A 22,798-nucleotide genomic window follows, 5' to 3' on the forward strand; every position below is an offset into this window, starting at 1 on the left:
AAATTTTTTGGTTATCCATTATTTTTTGTTAAGGAAACCGCTTGACGACACTTGGACCTAGAGACCTTGCAGGTTTGGTAAATCTGCAACATCTGATTATCAACAACAATCAGCTGATCAAGATCTCAACTCAGGCTTTTGACGACTTCTTGCTCACATTGGAGGACCTTGACCTGTCGTACAATAACCTCAAGAGGTAAACAACCCGCTTTTCTGTTAATAACACTCTCTAGTGCTGAGCCTTCACATTATCTGGCAATATTTCTATAAGACAATATAAGACCCAAGACGATCCTTGAGACAGTAGTGGTTCTCCAAAGTGTAATCGCTAAATGCAATTTTTTGGTTGTTTATGATGCTGCTTTAAACTGCTGAGGTGACAGAAGCAGCGCTCCTGTCCCAGGAGATTCAGAGTAAATCAATTTTGATGAGTTTCTAATGGCTTTTACTCTCTAGTTTAGATGAGGTCACATTAGATTTTTGCTTAAGTATACATTGTTTTTTGTTGAGGTTTTTTAAAGATGAGAATAAAGTGTAGATTTTTCATTCTTAAAGGCAAAGGCTATTCCTATTAAACTATTAACTATTCCAATGGACTAAATAATAAACCAGAACAATGATGATGTAGTATCGTACCACCTGTCTGTTTTTCATGGAGCCCCTCTAGGATGATATATTCAGCAGCATTTGGCTGTCAGTTCTGATTAAGATGTTTCATTTGTCTACTCTACAGGAGCTGCTTGGCCTTTTTCCAAACTCCACCTAACCATGACAAAAATCCAAGAGTTTTAATGATGCATACATCATCAACTGCTGTTTACACTGAGTTGCAAAGAGTCTATTACAGATTCATAGCTAGATTAAAATGCTATATATCGAGAAGAGGCAGAATGCCTTGAGCGATTAAGAGATTATCTGTGCAGGAATCCCACCAGGTGAACCTACTGACTAAAAGAGCACCCCTGGAAGCTAAACAGATTTAATGTGTTAATATCTCTGCTTATCTCACACTAGGGGAAAAGGATAGGTACAAATTCACATCACATTTATATTCATAAAATGTTATGTGGCAATACATATATCTTTTCTTTTGATAAATATCAGGCATTGAACCAAGGCCAAGTTATTGTATCAACCAATGAAAAGTAAAGAATGTAACTGATCATGCATAATATATCGCCTGTAATGGCAGACGCTGATACACTTTTTGTTTAAATATACAATTTTTCCTGTTTTACATGGCACTTTACTGCAAAGACTAAATGAAAAGTAAAATAAATGTAAAAGAAACGTCTGTCATTAAAAGAAAACATTTTACTATTGTTTTTACTTTTCAGTTAATACACAGTAATTGTTCCTTAAATGTGAATGACACCAAAGGAATACTAACTGACTGACTCACAGATGGGATTCGTGAAACTCAAAGAAAGCTGAAGATTGTGCAGGAAAATGAGCATCTGTTCTTGTTTTCTATCGTTCCAGTCACCATTAATTAGTCTTTGCTCAATTTTCTTTTTGGTAGAAAAACATAAGAACGTAATGAGTGCACTTTGACTAATACAACGGTGATAGTCTTCCCCTATAATTGGATTAATATCTTATACTGATTACTAACTGAGCAATGAATCTGTCTCACAGTCTCCATGACTTCTGTTTTCCTAACTGTAAAAAATAGCAATTTTGACTTGTTGACTGTTCTGTTAGATCATATAACACAATAAAATGTCTCTGCATTTCCTCAGGGTACCATGGGAGTCAATTCAAAACATGGCGAGTCTCCACACTCTAAACCTGGACCATAACCTGATAGATCATATAGCTGAAGGCGTCTTCGGAGAGCTGTATAAACTCGCAAGACTGGACATGACCTCCAACAGGCTCCGGACCCTGCCCCCGGACTCTCTTTTTGCAAGGTAGCTCTTGGGCTCTCAATATTTGGTTTGTCTGACAGCTGCTCTTCCTCACAATATCCCAGACTGTGTCAATAGGGGAATGTTTGTTGATGTGACAGAGGAATTAATTACGGTGGAGACGTTTTCGTTTGCACCACATGTACAGCATGTGTACGACCCATAAACTTTTGCCTCTTACCAGTAGACTGGCTGGGACATGCAAGGCAGCTGGTGCGTTAGAGAAAACAAAGCCATCTGCTCTGTTTTTTACCATCTTTGTTGTGCAATACTGAAATATGTGGAAGGTTTTTACCACATTGTTTGTAGCAATGATGCACACACAAAAAAAAGCTACAAAGACAGAAGTTAGGACTCTCAGAGGTGAATTGGGTTCAGTCATAAAGTGAGTCATATTTCAAGCTTTTGGCATGTTTTGGAAACACGAGGTGATTTCTAATAATCTCAAAATACCAATAAACTCTAAATCAACCTATAGTAACCTTGCACTTGTCCATCAAGCCTGGACAGTATGTTAATCGTTTCATGAAGCTGCAAATGTTGAATTCCTGTCCACGAGGGTCTAACACTGGACCAGTTTGCGTCTTACAAATAATTATATATAGTACTACTGTTTCTCATTGTCTCAACTCTTCATTTTAACTTTAAGTGAACAATTCAGAATGAGTGACGATAAGTTAATTGTTTTTAAGTTCATAAGAAGGGTGACATAGGAAAAACACATATGAAGTTATAACCAATGTCATTTTGTTTTCAGATCCCAAACTGGTGCAATAAGCCCAACACCATACAATACCATCATAAGTCTAAATTTTGGGGGGAATCCGCTGCACTGCAATTGCGAACTCCTCTGGTTGAGGCGGCTAATCCGTAAAGACGACATGGAGACGTGTGCTACTCCTTCTCACCTTGCCGGAAGGTAAATTTCTGATGGAATATTTTTTTCAAAATCCTTGTAACCCGTCAAGCCCTGTATTTTATCAGGACAACTGGAAAGCCAGAGGGTATTAGTGTGCCAAAGTATTCTTGTATTCAAAAGCTGACATGCAAGAATAGAGGTCAAGTGGAATTTTTGTCTCTATTTTCATAATTGAACCTCTCAAACAAACTAAAATTCAATGGAGAACATCTATCATTTCATTTGCCTGTGCCATTTACAATTAAAGTGACAGACTAAACACAAAGCCCTGAAATTTGTGGGCAGCATTCTTCTGCACCAACTGTGATACTACTTCACATCTGTCTCTTCATTTCTTCTTTCCTGTCTCTGCTCTTCAGATATTTTTGGTCAATTCCAGAGGAGGAGTTTACCTGTGAACCACCCCTCATTACTCGTCACACTAACAACCTATGGGTGCTAGAGGGCCAGCGAGCTACACTCAAATGTCGTGCCATAGGCGACCCTGAGCCAGTGGTTCACTGGGTTTCACCAGATGACCGCATCCTTGCCAACACATCTCGAACCAGCTCCTTTAGCAACGGGACCTTAGATATCCTGATAACAGTCGTGCGGGATGATGGAGCATACACGTGCATTGCTATTAACGCTGCAGGTGAAGCAACTGCAACTGTGGAACTGAAAATAATCCCCCTGCCTCATCGAGGTGGAGTCGGTGGAAATGCAGGGAGCAAAAATCTTAATCCTAAGAACAACAGGAATATCACCAATGGGATTTTACGAACTGATCCCGGCTCCTCGGATATCAGCACAGGCAAAAATGGAGGAATTAATAACATGGGACGTGCAGGCGAGGCAAGTGAGGGCAGAAAAGAGGATGGAGAGGATGATGACAGTGACGCTAGAAAAGTCAACGAGGAAGCAAGGGCTGATGATGAAAGGACTGAAGAGGGGGAGGAGGAGGAGGTGGTGGAAGGGCGGATGGTTGGAATACAAGCAGTGACGTCAACGTCGGCTCAGGTTCGATGGGATTTTGGACGTTTTTCTGGATCTTACGTTGTCTGGATGTATCAGATACAGTACAACTGCACTGCAGATGAGACCCTCATCTACAGGTGGGTTTAAAGTGATTCACTTTCTATATTCAGTTATCATCTCATCTAAATTTAACCACACATCACGTTTTGTTCAAGTCATCACCATCCAAATGTGAATTATTTACATCCTGTAGATGAAGGAGCAGGTGTGAAGACTGATGTGATACGTAGTTAATAATTCATTATTATCCCAGCATGACATAAGATTATACAGGTGCATATAGATTGAAAGCAAAATTAAAATACAGAAACCCTTAAAAGGAAAGGATTATTATAATTTTTTTTAAAGTAGAGTAAAACATTAAATGATTTTATAAAGTCATGGGGAATTTACAATCGGAAATACATTGAACCGAAAGCAATATTTAGATATCTAAAAACAAAAGTCAAATATTTATTGAGAACACTGACAAATAATTAACAAAAATGTAAGGCAAACAATTGAGGGAATAATAATGTGTGATCCATCAATTATGTCAGTACATATTTAAGATCGTAACTTACAAGTACAGACAATGTAACCTCATGGAGGAACTTATTGCTGGAATACAATGGTGCAAGACAAAATAAGGTTTAAACGGAGACAGGTTGCGTGTGTGCGTGTGTGTGTGTCTTTTTTAGTTTAGTCTGCATTGTAATTTGGATTGAATGCAATTTCCCTGAGGTAAAGATCCTGAGAGTAGTGAAGCATGTGGAGGAAAAAGATTATTGGAAGGATGAAAAACTGGGTGTAACTCCAATTAACAAGAGTCATATAACGGGAATTATGGGTATATTATAAATGATTGATAAGTAAAAGGAGTGATGGATGAAGTCAGATGAGTAAAATGGCTATTTTTCTAAAGTTGGAATGAGGCCTGTGAGATTACTGAAGACGGGGGAAAAACATAAAGAATGGGATGACAGTCGGGCAATCTTTTATATAATCACTTTAGGAGAGAGTGGAATGGCAGAAAGATGGGTTTGGAAAAACAGATGGAAGAGGTAGTGGGACTAATTGTTGCTTAAAAATCCAGAGAATGTATTCAAATTTGTCTAAGGAAAATTAAAAGAGACATATTGGAATAGGAGAGTAATCGGGTGTCCTACTGCGATGCTACATCAAAACAAATTTGCACGAGTTGTAATGTCCTCTGACAACTATGTCAATTTAACAGAGAAATCTAATTAAATGATTGCATTAAAGGAGTTAAATGAGATTTTGCTCCCTTGATAATTTGGTGCCATTTCCTCTATAAGATAATCGTAAAAAAAAAGCCAAATCTGACTTTATACTCTGAAATAGAGGCCCAAACTGTCTCAACCTTTATGCAGAGCATGCAATAGTACCAGTTTACAACACAACCTTTAACTGACCTTGACCTGAGAAGTTTGTAATGTCCTCCAAAACCACAGTAGCTCTGGCTAAATAGAGCCTTCACCAAGTAAAGCATTTCTTCTCTTTTTCAAAGCCTCAACTGGTGGAGTTAAAAAAGTAGAGACCTAAAGGATAGACTTAAAAAGACTAAGCAAAGGCAGCTGCATCACAGGGGAAAAAGTGAAGCCCAGGCAAAGGGGAGTAAGCAGTTTAAAGTTTAACTAAAGTAAACAAATCACAGCAATAAATCAGAAAGAATAGCATTTAGTGAAGTATAAAGGTAAAGAGATAGCGAATACTGTACTGAGAAATACTGGGAAACTGAGCTCTTCACCCTATTGGTTTTGGCTGAAATTGCATATGCGAAGTCTCAGGGCAGAAATGAAGCATAGGGAAGACAGTCCCAGGGGAAATATAACAGAAATGGAAGAAAAAGCTCTTGAAAGAAGTATGCTATAGTTCTAAAAGGGATTTCCATTAAAGATTTCTAAGAAGTTCTCAGTGGACCAGTGCTTACTGCAACAATACATCAGCTAACAATTGAGACCAAACAAGAGTCCACCAAAGACTGAACTGGCTTTAAAATTATAAAGAGAAGCCTTGACCAGGCAGATTTCCACCATTATACCAGGGATTGTACTAATATTGTTACTTTGTAGCTGCTGCAGCAGAATGTCTGCTTTGGCAGGTGGAGAAAATAACAGTCCAACTGAATTAAGGCCAAGCAATGGAGACAGACTGGGGAATAAAAATAGAGGGCGAGTCGGAGAAAATACATAAAATGGATAGAAATTAGAACCAACTGCACTAAGCCATCATGAGACAGAGCTATATTGATCACAAAATGGTGGAAAGAACTACGCAGGAGGGAATTTTTCCATTCAGCTTCCATGACAACATCAGGGGACATTGGTTCACACCGTGTGTGGAGTCTGGGGTTAGAAAAAGAGGCAGCACCCTAGTGTACAGAAAAAAGCTCCCTTCAGCAAGTTCCCTAGCAGCGTTCCTCCATTATTTTTCATTAACAATGTCAAACGTGAATGCATAAACAATGTATAAATTAAAGTTTTCTTTATAAAAAAACAAGAAACAGTCAAGGTTGGAGTCAATGCAAAGACCTGAGGTATTAATTATGTGCATGCATGTATAAATGTTTACACACTTACCCTTTGAGCTGATTAAGGCAATGTTCTTACTGCACTTCTATTAAGCAAACACAGCAACAATGTTAGCTTTGTTTTTATTTATTATTTACCTTTGTTAAGATTAAGGTTTGCATTCAAACAAACAGATATTTATGCCACGGTTGGGGCCAATTATAATTGTAATTGCATAATTGATAATTAGTTATTATGATTGTAATTGAAAAATTATGTTGCCGTCATAATCGTAACTGATTTGCAAGTGAGTTCAGATAATTGACTTTATAATTGTAATTGGCATGGGAATTCCGTAAAAAAATTATACTTATTATATTATATATTATTATTTGATTTAACGCAAAACTTGGGAACCATGTTACAGGTCTATGGCTTACACATGTGCAGTTAAAAATAAATAAAATATGTTTCATATCAAGTTTTCCCACTACCTGTGGATAAATCTTCACACACATACAGGTGGTAAGGGTTAGTGTATTTTACAGCTAATATAAAACATGGGTCAAAACTGACCCATTATTATAAGAGATGCTAACAGACGAGGAAGGATATGTTTTTTTAGGTTATCTATTTCAGACTTAGTATTTGTGATTATTTTTAAATTAGCTTTAGTAATTGAAAACATAATTGTAATTGAATTTCAGGAGATAAAAAAAAATTATCAATTTAATTGTAATTGGGATAATGCTGGTCACTGTAATCATAACTGAATTGTAATTGAACATGGATAAGTGAAGACGTAATTGTAACTGAAAAATGCAAATGACCCCGACCCTGGCCTTCTGCCAAAGAAATGCATGACTTTGAATGACCCTCTAACTTCCAGGCCATAAACACAGAGAGCTAAATATGATTTACCACCTCACAGTGCTAGACAATTACACTACTTGACGCACTGTATTTTATGTCTTTTCTCTCACTCCATTCTCCTATTACACATCCCAATAACTTTGAATGACATGGGATGAGGATTACTGTTGTATTTTGTTTGAATTCTCATCTGGTGTTAAATGATAAGAAGTCATATTTCCAAGGAAACAAGCAGGCTGGAAAAATAGGTGTATATACCAGTGTGTGTGATGGAGGTGGAGTTTGTTTGAGGCAAACACATGACAGGCCAGAAAGTTTCTCATTGAACTCCTTTAAGTGTGTAGGCTAAAATGTTAGAACAATTTGTCACTATTCCCTTCCTGTCTCAGTGGATTTCACCTTCATGCTGGGCACCGAGTGCAAAGTTGGGCTCAGAATTGAATAGGAACACGGCTGATCAGAGACGGTGAGAATCACACAGAGAAGCACACAGAGGCTCAGAAATAGGGAGAATAATAAAAGTGGAGTCCAAGAAAATAAGACGCACAGTTGAAACAGAAAATGTGAGAGTTTGACAACCTTCGGGGAGAGACGTGCTGAGACAGGCAGATGAGGACACGGCTAATGAGACACAACAGGAGACTCAAAAATGAACTGATTCGAAAAGGCAAAAAATTTTTAGCTCCTTCCTGCATTCGATTAAACATTTTTGAATAATACTGGAAAAAAATACAGAACTTAGGTCTTGCCATGTTTAATAATATACCAACTGCAAAGTTTCTTTAAGCTACTTTAACTATGTGGGTGAAAAAAACAATTTTACGGTACACTTACTACACGTTAATGTATATAGCATCACTGGGAAAACTGACACCTAAGGCCTATTCCAGCCAGCTACTCAGGTGCACAAAATGTCTGGAACACTATTGCACATCTGCTGGAACAAAAATAAGTAATATTGAAAAAAAGAAATATAATCATTAAGCCTTATGCAGCCATTGAAACACAAGGAAAGGGAAAGGGGAGTGCAAACAGATGAAAGAGTGCCCGAGGTTTTAACTGAGGAAGTAAATAATAAAAAAAAGAAGTAAAACAAAGAAGAAAGAAGGTCAAGTTAGGACTAGAAAATGTACAAGTTTAATATATAGGAACAAAGAATAAAGGTTATTTCAGTGTCTTTAGAAGTGGATTTGTTTTTTGTTTAAAAAAAAAAAAAAAAAAAAAGAAAAGAAAATAAATGAAAGAAAGGCAGGTCTATGGACCAACTGTGATTTTCCTGTTAGGATTTACAGTGAACAGTCCCAAAGGAAAAAAATGCCAGATGATGCCAGATACCACCATATGGTGCAATCACACAGGGCTCCACTATTGTATTTTCCTCTAATTTTGTGCATTTCTGTTGTCGTCTTGTGTATTTCTGTTTTCGTTTCGTGTTCTTAAGGACATTTTGTGTATTTTCCTGTCATTTTGCTCCTTTTTGTTATTTTGTGTATTTATGTCAGTATTTGTTGTTGTTTTGTGTGTTTTTGTTGTCTTGTAAACTGTCATTTTGAATATTTTTCACTCATTTTGTGTTTTTTGTGTGGTTTTGGTGTCATTTTGTTTGTTGTTAAGTGTGTTCTTTCTCTATTTTCTTTTAAATCTAAGTCAATTTGTAAGTTTCCTTTGAGGACTGCACAAAATTAGAGCAAGAGCCGCAGTTAAAAAGTAGTAACGTGTGTGTGTGTGTGTGTGTTACTGATAAATCTTGAAATCCATAAATGCTATCCTTGTATATCACTAGATTACAGTGACCAGTGTGTGTGTGTATGTGAGCCTTTATTAAACTGGTGGTCAGGACCAGAGAAAGAAGAGAGAACAGTAAGATCAATCTTACAGCAAGATCCATCGTCTGTGGGTTGAATTACTCTCCATTAGGAGGAAATGTGGGGGGAATAGGGTTGAAGAAAAATGCTAAGAGGTTTGGGAGACAAATGTGATCATTACATTTATAAAAAAAAACAAAAAACAGCAGGAATGGAAGAGGCAACAATTAAATGAAGCTACAAAGGAAAATCAGGCCAATGAGAAACCACCAGATTTAGACAAAGCTGGAAAGAAAGTAAATAGGACAGGGATAGATGGAGCATAGAAAATCAAGGTAGCCAGTAAACTGTCCAATCAATGAAAACCTAAAAAGGGAAAATAAAGGGTGAACAAACAAATGACGTTAGGTTAAAAAAGGAAGAGAGCAGCATTAGATGTCAGCCAGAAGAGGAGATAATTGCTTTGTTGACTGTCCTCTTCTGTCTTCCTCTTTCTCTCGCTCACTTTCTCTCGTGTATGCCCAGTCCTGTTTGGTGTCAGACCACCACACTTGATAAAACACATAGAAAGGATAAAAACATGAGACAGGGAGAGGAACAAAAAAAAAAGAGCACATCTAGAGAGAAGATGGATGAAAGGAAACAGGATATCACCGCTTATTCATCTCCTCAGCTATCCTCCATCTTCTCTTCCTCTCCTGGTTGCTAATAATTACTTGTTTCTGTGTCACCACATTGAACAAAAGCTCTCTGTTGTTTCTTTCACGTTTCAATTTGCATCTTTGCATGCGTGTGCAGACACTTTGTGTTTGTGAGGACACACAATGTCCATAATTGGAAAGGTCAAGAAAACTTGTGTAATCAACAGCTTTTGATTTCTATTCTCATGTGTAAGATGTGTAGCCACATTATATAGCTATAAGTTGTTAGAATGCAGTGAGTGGGGGGTGCATCAGCATATCAAGGCTACATACGCCTGTGTGTCAATGCGTCTGGGCCTTCCATGTATATTTCAGTGAATCTGCTTGCCTATTTCTGTCCCTGCGAGCACAACAAAAGCAACTAGAGAGGAGATCCACAATCTCATCATCAGGAAGGATGAGGAGGGAGTCAGAAGGTGAGAGAGGAAGAGTAATATAAGATGAGGTCAGTGGAGAGCTAGTCGAGGGCATAAAAAAATGTCAATGAGGGTGGAGTGTAATGCTACATATAAAGGAAATGATAGAAACATGAGGGGAAACAAGAGGAAGAGGAAAGATGACCATGGGTGCCAAAGAATAGCTCTGGTTATTGCTATAGCAAATAGAGATTTAGTACAGCAACATCAAGAGAAGTGAGGTTGAGGGGTCAGGTGGACCGGGTGAAAATTTCTCAAGGATTTTTGCAGCAAGCATAAGCCGATCTGTCTCGAAAGAAAAAAGTAAATCCGACAAAAAGGCAAAACTAAATACAGCAGCATTCTTATCACAAAGGTCGGCCAACAAAAGATGTAAAACAATGAAAAGAAAAAGGGATAAACACGTGAAAAACCCAGGAAATGCTCACCAGTGAGAATTCAAATTCATAAAGTTGTTGAAAACATTAAATAACTGAAGAACTCACTGAGATTCTATCTGTTAAGGTTCCAAACTAGTAACTCGTCAAGCACTTTCTTACAACTTTTATCCACATGAAAAGCAGGTACGCATTTATCATATTTAAGCTCCAAGTTTCACAATTAGCACAATCATGTTCAAGGTGAGAAAAGATGTGCTTAATACCTTTGACAGCATTTAAAAACACACTGAGAATAAGTATTTTACTAATGTATTAATCACCATGATGGCAATTAAAACTGGCTCACAGAACTCTGGAAAGAAAATCTACAAACCATTGAGGCGACGGACAAGTTCACTTTAATATGGCAAGGCTTTAGCTTGGGCTCGTGTCATATCCAAACTCATACACTTATATTGTTTTTATTCAGATGCTTGCAGTAGTTGCATTACATTACAAAAATGATGTAATCCACCATTCACAGAACTGGTACTTCTATGAGCCACTTTAATCACATTGATGTGATTGTCTGATCCAAATCATGAGAATTATTGACAGTCTTAGCTACAGTATATACAGGAAATAGTCATTATTTGGTGTTTTTTTCAGCAGTTCTGAGAGTTTTTGGAGCCATTTTATGTATTTTTCTGTCATTTGTTGTTAATGTGTGTTTTTGTTATGTTGTGTGTATAAGTGGTTGTTTTTTGTCTCTGTAGTCAATTTGTGTGTTTCATGAGTCATGTTGTGTATTTTTTGGAATTTTTACATGCGTTTTTGTTGTTAGTTTGTGTAGTTTGGTTGACAATTATAGAATTTTTCTGTTTTGTGTATTTGTGTCATTTCTTTTAGTATTACATTGACATTCACATTCATTCCAACTTCTTTCATTTCAATATTTGGGGATTTGCTTTGGGGGCCGCACAAAATTAGACCGAAGGCCGCATGTCTCCCCCATGCCGCAAGTTGCCCAAGTCTGTTCTAGAGTATGAGCAGAAATATGATATTTAATCGTGAAATGGTTTAAACATCAGGACTTAAAAAGTATTAAAAATACAAGTTTAGGCATTTCTAATATGCTGTTAATCATGAGTTATTTTTTTCTTGTGCGTTTAATAGGGGAACATGGTAATATTTGCACTCCCACAGGAACACAGAGACAGGAGGTCATGAATGTTGATTGCTACAGAAAGTTTCAGGTGTGGATACTGAAAAAAGAAGTGCTCGTACAAGGACCAAGTTGCAAAGCCAAGTAATGATCTTTTGCCATGGTAACATGCACCCAGTGTGGAAAAAAAAGTTAATTGGTAGAATATTTGGACTGTGTTGTAAAGAAATGTATAGTGACCCAATGATGGCTGAATGACTGATTCTAATGAGAATGCTCCACGTGTTGGTGCAGATAATACTGAAACCTAAAATGTCAGGCAGTGCCGTGTAATTCCTTATTAAAATCACACTGCGCTGCTGCTGAAAAGGAGAAGTATGAAGACCTCTCTATGCTGGCTCCTGGTGCTCAATCCTCGCAGGCAGAGTGACGTCACGTTAAAAAAAATGGAATATGCATCATTCCATTAAAAAACAGATTTCAAGAAAGAAAACAGTCATATTCTGAAAAAGCTCATAGACATACTTTGTCACAAACAAACAAACAAGCCATTAGTAAAGTCACTTACCCACACACAGCCAAGCTCTCAAAATGTGCAGATGCTACTCTTTTGCACTCTCCTACAAGGTTCTATGTTTATTACAAAAAAGCAAATGTGGCATGAAGATAGTCTGTTTACTGTTGTAAATCAACATTTTGAGGTTAGCATCCATGCCTGTTGTAACCATTGTGCTCATCATCCACATAACTGCCATTAGTCATCACTTTGGTTGCCTTTCCCAGTGCCTGTTGTTCACCTCTCCCCCTTTTGTTTGTTCTAACATCTGCTCAATCACTGAAAACGAGGACAAATTCAAAGCACTTGTCCTTTATTATCCCACGCAAGCACTTGTTCTTTACAAAAACACACACGCACGCACACACCAACACACACACACACTTACAATAAAACATCAGGAAAACACACTTGCGTGGTGATAACACGGGGCACCTCCCAGTTTATGTTTCCAAAATGGGCCACTTAATCTCACTACCTTACCAGAGGTCGAGAAGGGAACTTTCACAAAATGGCTTAGTGTTGGCTTGAAACAGAAAATCAAGTGCGCGCGCACACACACACGCGCACACATAGCCTAGCTCTTTAAATGGGCAGACAGTTCTCTTTTTAAATTCCCTGGGCGACCTCTCCATCAATAGACTTATTTTCCCTCTTTCCCCACTGCAGTATCTACCCCATGCCGTTGTTGGCTTTTCCTTTCATCCCTCTATGCTGCAAGTCTCTACCATTTCTTTACCTCTTTACAATTAAATTGTTTAATATATTCAAAAAAGATCCTTCAGCATTACAGGGAAAGTAAATCTTTGTGCGGTACTTGTTTCTAAAAACTGACTTGTCCTTTTTTTTTCTACTCACATCTAGAATATTACCATCAACCACAGACAGATTCCTCCTCAAGAATTTGGTTTCTGGTGTGGACTACAACCTGTGTGTGCTGGCCATTTTTGACGACACAATCACATCTTTAGCAGCAACTAAAGTCCTGGGCTGCACAAGCTTCTCAACCAAGGATGTTTACCCAGCATGCCGCTCTCTCCAAGCCCACTTTCTGGGCGGTACGCTGACCATACTGGTTGGTGGTGTTGTTGTGGTCACCCTGCTTGTGTTTACTGTAGCATTAATAGTGCGCCACCGTGTTTGCAATCACAGCGACCATATGATATGTCACAGCAGCAACACTGAAGTAGGAAGTGGTGCCTGCTGTCAGGGCGGAGGTGTTGGGGGCAGTGACAAAGGGGTAAACAGTGGTGGGTGCTATCAATCAAATGGTGCTGGAGACATCATGATGGTGGTCCTGCCTAATGGTCTTTCTTCTAAAAAAGGAGAGAATAGAGAAAAAGAAAAACTCCAGGAGAAAGAAAAACAGAAGGAGAGCGAGAAGGAAGTGGTGGATTCGGCAGCTCTGCCTCCCAAACTCCCTCCAAAGCCAAGGCAGAGGCCCCGAGTCAACCTGGAGCAGTTTCTCTCTGCTGGTGGACTAGTTTCTACCACAACAGGGGTGGGAAATGAACTGGCATTGGTTGTAAGGCAACGAAAACTTGAGAAAGCATTGCAGTACGAGACTGAAAGAACTCCTCTGTACTATTCCCCTTCACCACCTTCTACTCTTCCCCGTCAATCACGGTCCAGAGACCGCCCAAAACTCCTTCTGGAGCAAGAACTGACCAATAATGCCAGCTTTTCTCTAGCTTCCCCCTTAAGAGACTCAGAGCAGTATAACTTGAGAATTACACCCAGAGGCAAAGACAAATGGAACTCCTCACAGGCATATCAGAGCCCTGTATCCCCTCTAAGACCTTCCTGTGGGACTGTTAGCAAACGACGGCATTCATTAGACATGGGATCCTCCGTCGCTCTAGCCACTGATGCTGCAGCAACTGTTGCCAGACACTATGGTACAGTTGGTTATGCTAAACGGCTGAGCGTGATCTGGACAAGGCGGAGCCAGTCACTTCATGGAATGCTGGTTCAGTGCGCCTCCACGACAAGCACAACTTCTTCAACAACCAGTGAGGAGGGTGAAAATTGCGGGGGCTTTGTGGCGCCACGCAATCTCCAAAGGGAATACCTCCATTCCTATAACACCTCCAACTCCAACAGTGGGATCACTGCTGGAAGAAGAAGTAGTGTAAAAGACAGAGGGAAAGAAATGGCTAAGGACAGAAGAGCAGAAGAACTGGAGGAAAGTGTTGTATAGTTGTAGATAAAGTGAAATTTGAAGGTTAAGGTGTTATGAAGAAAGCCTGGATGGAATGTTCATTTTTCAGTACTTCACAAAGGGAGTGCGGAAAAAAGCGGGCAGAGAACGGCGAGAGGACTTTAAGCACAAGCGGAAAGGTTAAGAGCGCTGATGAAAGTAAAATTTGACCTGAATGTTATGTAACCTCTTGAGAGGTGAGGATTTTCAAGAAGTTTAGTTACAGACCTCAAGAAATGTAAAGGTAAAGGACATTTGTTTGAAATGGGGAGACAAAAATGGCCTTAAGGTACTCATGCTGAACTCTGTCAGTGGAATACAAAAACTGAAAGTCCAACTGAAAAGCTAAGCAAAGGTGAAGGAGACATAACACAAGTCCTACTACAATGACATCAATAAAAAGAGAGATTATACCAGATATAGCAAAGAAGGTGCTGTAAACCCCAGTGTGGATCCTAGTAAAGCCTATGTATACTGAAAAAAAAAAAGATATTTGCTGACTTGCTGCACCTCCTCAATGACTGACAATGAATCACAACGGCCAACAGAAAATGTGAAAGTATAAAGACCCTCATCTAGACAAATTACAAAAATAAAGAGTGTTTCGGACACAGCCTCCGCCCAAGGATGATTTTCTTTTCTTTTCTTTTGATCGATGAATGTGACTTTGTGTCCTTAGTGTTTGAACAGCAATTGTGGCTGGCTGTTCCTGCGGATTACAGGAACATTAATATCAAGCTGGGCGCATTGGATATGATTAATCGATATTGGCTGGAAATGGCACATGGTGCAAAGACATTATTAAAAGGGAGACATTGGGATTACAATGGCTATGGAGTCGATAAGGATTACAAAATGGAAGAAACAAGGGTGTGCAATGGAACATGGGAGCGTGTGCTTTTCTAAAAGTCAAGCTCTTCGCAGACGTGGTCGATAATGGACCAAACAAGTGAATAATGCTAATGGATGGATAAGTGTGCATGCACCAATGAATCGGGAACAGGATGAAGACGTGTGCCTGTGTGTGCGTATGTGTGTGTGTCAACATGTATACGAGTGTGTGGAAAGATCAATCCAGTCCACTAGACTTCATGTTTAACATGTTTAGTGATTTTTGCTGTCAAAAGAAAATAATTGAAAAATAAAAAAGATTAGACATCATTCTAAGCTTCAACCACTGTGTGGAAATTGTTGAAACTAGAACCAGTAACAGCAATGTAGCTTGGCCAGAAAGCGCCTTCTGGGAAAGCAGTGATCAAACATTTTGTGCAAGTTTAGTTTTCTTGATGCCACATGGGGTGATGTTTAGTGAAAACTGTGATTGTTTTCACAATTGAAGAGTTTATTTAAAAAAAAAAAAAAAAAAAAGAAAGAAAAATCTATGGAAGCCAACAACTCTTCACTGGGAGACAACAACTGTAAAAACTAGACTCTCAAAAATAGCTTCTTTTAACAAGAAAAAAGTAACATAACTTGAAAGTACATATATATTGTATAAAGATATAAATATGCTAATATTGTCACTTGTCGCACCATGTGTTTCTGTTTTTTCAGAATTTTACAGGAAGTAACATATAAACAATTGACAAAAAACATTGTGATTTTGGTTACAGATATAAAAAAATGGCAATAAAAAAGAATGTTAATTACAGCGAAACAGAAAAATCTGAAACTTTTTAATAAGCACATAGCAAAACACACTGGCAAGCACACATCTGCAAAGACACACAAACAGAAATAATTATAAAAGGTTTGAAGGACTTTCATCCAATATTGTTGTTTTTGTTTTGTTTTTTGTTTTTTGCCAAGCTCAATATTGTTCTCTGGACTTGGTATGAATAAAAAACATGTTGGAAAAAAAGGGTCGTTTGTGTGCAAGTGTACAAACATTCTATATTCACACCTAACGTAAGGCATTCATGGCATATAAATCACTTTTAAAAAAATGAGATAGTTTGGTTGAACTTAAATATAAGTGGAAATATGAAGATGAATCAGACTGGATGGAAATGTTTGGAGCTCAAGGCAAACTTGTGAATCAAAGACGCTTTAGTGGGTGCACATCTGTGAGGCAAGAATTAAGTTGTTTACTTGTCAGCTGGTGAAGCTGATGAGAATACTGGGGTGAGCTAAACCTTCTCCAGGTAATTAAAAACTGAAAAAAATTTGATGCGAAAAAAAGCAGATGAAAGCGAACCAACACTAGAAGAGTAAAGGAAACCAGTAGTTTCAGAAGATATTACTCCATAGAGAAAGCAAAAAGGTAGACGTAAACAAAAGATCAAAAGACAACACTTAATATTTTGAGACGACACAGGAAATGACAACAAATAAGAACATGAACAAGGAGCCGCCAAGCCAATTGATCATGATACCTTGTTATTACTCTCGTCAGATGACATAAGACACAACACAAGAAATCTCACTGAACAACACTTGTTTAGATGCAAAGCAAGATGTAAACTAGCAGCAAATTACAACACATATGTAATTAAACTTCTTCAGGTATGATTGAGAAGGTGGAGAGGGAATTTAAATAATGAAGCAACAGCAAAAACCAATTAACTGTATATTATTCAGGTCATGGTGGCGACAGGTAGTCTGAAGACATCAGTCTCCAAGGCCAGTTGCCCCTTTTGTTGCTGCTTAGGTTTTTCAAACTTTCCACAGGAAATTCAATCCCAGCAGTGTTTGATCTCTTTGTCTCTCATTGCATTTTCACTTGGGATGTAGCAGAAATATGACAGCAGCAAACTAAACTCAAATAAGACACTAGGAAAGCACAAAGATCCATGTACTTATCTATTCTTCACATTAGTTACATTTTACTGTTCATATAAAGCACCACTTGCGTATTTTCAAAGTACATTAGCTCCTTTGCAGACTCTGCTAAACACTTCTAATGTGGGAATAGTAGGATGTGAAGTGAAAGAGAGATGACAGGAATGCTGACGCACCCTGGGATAAACGGATGATGAGCAAGGAAAAATTTGTAATGACTGAAGCAAGTGGAAGGTCATTGTGTTTAGCTTTGAGTGCAAAGCAGAGAGTGTGTGTGTGTGTGTGTGTGTGTGTGTGTGTGTGTGTGTGTGTGTGTGTGCGTGTGTGTGTGTGTGCGTGTGATTCTGCATCTGCTTGTTAACTAATGTGTGTTTGCGTGTGTGAGTGAGAGAGAACTATCTTCTCAGGAAAGGGCGGTGTTATGTTTGTTGAGTGAAATAATGTGTAATAATGTGTAGTTGTGTGTGTGCTTTGCTTGATGTGTAAACAAGACATAATATTTACTCTCGCTTTTCAAGGTAAAGGCGCTCAGCATCGCCTGAGAGAAGACAAAGCAGCTTTACATATATATAGCACACACACAAGCCAATACAATGGTAAACACTAAAAGCGGGGCTTTTAAAACTCATTATTTTTATTTTATTAATAAACTGTGCACGATTGTGATATATATATATATATACAGATAATATGCATGTCAGACGTACCTAAACAGATATGTTCAGCATTAAACTAATTTTTTTCACTGGCATTTTTTTTAGCAGTCTGTTAGCAGGATTACGTCAAAAATACTAAGATTTTGACAGAATTGTAACCAAAGATAGACTTTATGCCATTTAAGATTATATACAATACACTGATTTTGGATCAGTTTATAAAAATGGGAAAATCCCTCTTTCATCACAGGTAAAATTAAAAAAATAATATCTCAGTTCGTAATGACCAATCTTTATGAAATTTGGCTCAGTTATGGGTTGGTTCATCAATTACCACACAGTTTCATCTGGATCTGATTTGGATTGTGTATTTCATCGTAATTTTTTTTTTAAAAAAAAAGGGCGGCCTAATGGTTCATACATTTCTACCTACTGTATCATTATTAATGCGAGACAGAAATGTATTTCAAGCCGTTAAAGCGTGAATAATCATGATACCATGATCAGGATCACTGATCCAGATAACTAACAATATCAGGCAAAAGGAAAATTTGGTGCTTTCTGAATGCTCTTATTCTTATTTCATTTATTGTATAATTTTGGCCAATAAGCCTAAATTACCCTAAAAAAAAAACTACCATTAACAAGTTTTTCTTTGCACAAAATCTTTTAATTTGCTTTCAGATGGTACCAACATCTTTACTTTGTTTCAAAAGGCTAGACTGTGTAGAAATACAGGTTTTTCTCAAAACATTAAATTAAATGGTAAAAACTCGAATGGACCATGGTCAGAATTGCCGTATAATAGGATACATTGGCCTCAAAAAGGAGTGTCATTGAAGAAGAAATTCAAGGATAATTGTTTTTTCTTACACAAAAAGCCACATCCTCCTAAAGCCCATGCTGCACTCATCTTTGAATAGAAAAAGTGTGTATCTTTCTATCTTCAGTATGAGGTCCCAGCACAGAGCACTACCAATCCCATCTGCATCTGAGCTTCGGGCAAAAACCTGGCCCATTTTGCCTAATTAAAATGCTGCTGCGTAGTGCTGAGTAACAAAGCAAACTCACATCCGCAGACACACTGGGCTACACGAATACTTCTCACACCGGTTTCCATTTTTTTTTTTTGTTGCTTCTTGTGTACAAATTTTCTGTGTCTGCCAGTAGCAAACTTCCTCTGACACTTGCAGTTTTTGGCTACATTATCAGATGTTTCCCTGCAGTGTGCAATAAGACTGCTGACTGTTTGAAGAAATCTGTGCAGATAACAATTCTCTTCATTCTCACTTAATTAACAACACTGATTATCAGGCGGTTTAGTGTCCCACTTAGTTATATGACCAGTTGTTTAATGGGCCTTGGTGACATGTCGCCTTTCATTTTATTTACTCAGACACTTAAAACATGACTAAAGGAGATCATTGCATGTATGTGACTTATGCGTCGTACTCTAAAATCTATAGATTTGCTCATCATTCATAGACCAATCACCATTTCTGTTTTTCTGTTTGCAATTACGGTTAATAAGGCTCAGGGGAAAGGAGGTCTGCGTGATGAATACAGACCGTCAATAGAGCTAATAATTTGGGTTGACAGCTAAAGATCACTCGCACAAATACTGCTTCGCTCCCACTTCTGAAAGGATATTCATGCGCTACCATGAAGTATTCAGGATCTTTTATCGGTAAAGAATGGATCAGTGGAAAGAAAAAGCATAAAAGCACTTTTCTTTCATGATCCTTGATCATATGCTGTCAGCAACTGTTAAAGTCAATGCGCTAGCATGCTTTTGTGTAAGTAGCTGGCAACTCTGCTGAGCCCTGACAATGACAGAGAGATGGAGTTGGGAAAGATGATTGAAAGATTTGAGGATAAAAGCTGGGAGATTACAGAAGAGAGCAAGATAATAAAAAAACCTTGAGTAAAGACAGAGGAGTCTCCAAATATAGAGAGATGTGAGTAGCAGTGAGGGCAGAACAGAAGCAATGAAGAGGCAGTAAAGAGGTAAACAAGCATACTTGAAATAAACGCTTTCCCACAGATTTCAACCATCAAGACAATTTGGAGAAAAGAATAAACCAAATGAGTACATTTAAAAATATAGCTGGAGTAACGACTGTACACATCACCACATAATTAACAAACCACAATAATGCTCATCATCTAATGTTGCTGACCAACTTGGCTGTGGATGCGTGCGTTTACCTTTGTAAAGAGAATGATCTACAAAAATGAATAAGTGATGTGACAAATTCATTCAGTAAAATAAGAACCTGGTTTGCAATCAACAAACTAACCTTTAATATGAACAAAACAAAAATTATGTATTATGGAAACATGTTGAAATGAGGGTTTCTCTTGATGGCAATCACATTAAACAAGTAAATGACACTAAATTTATCAGCGTTATACTAGACAGTCCAATTAGTTGGAAATCCCATATTAAATATGTTCAAAAAAGGTTTCAAAAACTAGCTGTAATTAACAGAACAAAGAGCAGCCCACACACTTTATTGTTCAATAGTATTACCATATTTCACATACTGTGCAGAAGTTTGAGGAAATAACTACAAAACAACTGCCAGAATCAAAATGACCTGGATGACTGAGAACCTTCATAGATATACAGTAGTTATTTGCACATTTATTACAACAAGTATTAAATGACACAAGGGTTGAATCTTTATTGAAAAGATGCGAAAAAAAATGTGAGAAAAAAATACTTAAATTTAGCCACATTCAAACCTTCTAATTCAACTGCAATTTTTGGCAATAAAGGTCGGTAACATTTCAGGACTTGCACAATACTATCCCTTTCCTCCACTTTATCTTCTGCTCCTTCAAACATAAATAAAAATAAAATACATTTTGCGATGAACATATGTTGCATACTAAATTAGCCAGAGTCGGATATTCCTTTAAAGCCATCTGTTACCCATAAATAACAGCAAAATTTACTCCCTAATCTCCAGAAAGCCTTTCGTTACACCTACACCTCATCATCTCTAAGGTTTCCTTATATTCTTTTTCAGTTAAATCCATTAATTTTTTTCTTTAATGCCATTTGGCTTCCTCGGTCTCATCTATACCACCTTAGCAAACCCGCTACCCATCATTGCCTTTCCAACCCACCCACTGCCTCTCCTGCTGCATTGGGGATAAAAACGGAGCTTCCTGCCCTCTTTTCATCATTTTTCAACCTTGATTTGGTTTTCCAGTCTTCCAAGGTAATACCACCACCTACTCTTTCAACTCCCCATCCACAAAGGCTTCCTTCTGTCTCTAATCAGAAAGAGAAGGTTAAGTCTGCAAATCACAAGGATTTCAGTCATTTCTTCTCTAAAATGCTGGCACGAGTAAATAGCTTTCACATGCATTTTGATGAACAGGTTCAAAAAAAGACATTCTCCATAAGACATATAATCCAACTATTAGTTTCCCTTTGCTTCTTATCCAAAACAAACCAGTGTGACATCACAGGAGCCGGAATGAGAAGTATTTGTTTGAAAAGACTCTTTAGGAAACAAAGGTGATGCCTTTTAGAATCCAAACAGAACCAATCTTTGGCTCCGAGTTTCTCTGTAGAAAATTCCATCTGAGCTATCTTTTGAAAGAGAGAGAGAGAGAGAGAGCTTTACGTTTAAAGCTGAGTTAAAGAAATGGAAAACATTTCTGCCTTGATACTGATCTGTCTGCGCCCGAAGGGATAATACTTCAACAGACGATTATCTGGAAATATTCACTTATACAGATATCAGAGACATTTTCTCCTCTCCATTTGCTGGATGATAACTTTGAGTTCAGAGAAAACAAGAGCGAAACTATGGACACTAAAGACTATCTGCTTTTTATGGAGAATTCATTGTTTCTTGGCAATAAGAGTGAAGCTCTAACATTCTAAGGTTGATGAATAACATGGCACAGCCATCCTCAAACTACAATAAATGATTTTGCTTTTGAAGTTTTCTGTTTTATGATTTCCATTTTGAGTTTTTTAATAGAAAACATTTCAACTGTTTGAAATTCAATCAAGTCAAATGAATTAGAAATAAAGTTAATTTAAGAAATCACAATATTCACATTATTTCATCAGTGCTGACGTTTGTTGGAAATGTTATTGCTGCTTGTATCAAATAAGGTTAGGTTAAGAAAAAACCTCTGATTGGCCAGATATCAATTTAAAAAAAGAATTATTAAGTCTTCTAAAGTGTGCAATGCAGTGCAATGAGCTCAATTATTAATTTTTAATACTGCACCAAATTAGAGTTTCTTTCTGCTATTCACAGCATCAGTTCTTTGAAAAATCTCTTCCATATTCAAGTGAAATTACTTTAACCAAATCTTGTGAATTGATTTGGGAAATCTGAATAGATAACCAGCTATAGTATCAGATCACAATCATATCCCCATTATTCAAAGAAAGCTATATTTTGTGTGTTAAAAACAAGATTCTTGAAAAAGGTCCTTCCTTTTAGGATCGATAAATAGCTTTTCATTTCTTTAGTGATAGTGCCGACAAAGCTAATGTATTTGGCTTTGTATATGCTCTGTTCATCCTTCAAAAAAATGAAAGTCGAAACAGATTTTAAGCTTGTGGTTTTGACTGACACAAAAGGCTTTCGTTGAGAACTGCACAATAGGATGCCCATTAGGTTCTACTGTCATTTGTTGCCAGAGCTGGTGGATTTGTCAATGCTGTCAGATGATGGTCAGACCATCACTGTTCCCCACTGTCCCGCCGCTTAAGATGTCCGTCTTGACATTTCGAGACCAGAGTGAAGACACGCTAAGGTAAATGTCATATTTACACAAAATAAAGAGAGTGTCAGGCACAGGCAACATGCTAAGCAAAGCTCAAGGCACTTTCATGCTGCAACGGTGAATCAATTCTATTTTACAGGAAAAACACAAAGAAAGTCAGCAC

The 22,798-nt window shown here is 37.8% G+C and overlaps 2 protein-coding genes across 2 annotated transcripts in view; one reads left to right on the top strand and one right to left on the bottom strand.

Annotated features, from left to right (window-relative positions):
- The window catches only part of LOC114480861 (leucine-rich repeat and fibronectin type-III domain-containing protein 4), a 34,924-nt gene extending 19,107 nt beyond the window's left edge, over positions 1–15,817 (top strand). Inside the window, exons 4-8 of the mRNA XM_028475286.1 lie at positions 34–196; positions 1,743–1,913; positions 2,668–2,829; positions 3,189–3,923; positions 13,099–15,817. Of these exons, the coding sequence (XP_028331087.1) occupies positions 34–196; positions 1,743–1,913; positions 2,668–2,829; positions 3,189–3,923; positions 13,099–14,434 (2,567 nt within the window). The 3' untranslated portion in view covers positions 14,435–15,817. The remainder of the gene's footprint in view (positions 1–33; positions 197–1,742; positions 1,914–2,667; positions 2,830–3,188; positions 3,924–13,098) is intronic.
- pcxb (pyruvate carboxylase b) overlaps positions 1–22,798 on the bottom strand; it is a 341,179-nt gene that overhangs the window by 129,721 nt on the left and 188,660 nt on the right. The gene's annotated exons all lie outside the window — the stretch shown is intronic.

The sequence above is a fragment of the Gouania willdenowi genome, chromosome 18 (genome assembly GCF_900634775.1).
Source record: "Gouania willdenowi chromosome 18, fGouWil2.1, whole genome shotgun sequence".
Taxonomy (NCBI): domain Eukaryota; kingdom Metazoa; phylum Chordata; class Actinopteri; order Blenniiformes; family Gobiesocidae; genus Gouania; species Gouania willdenowi.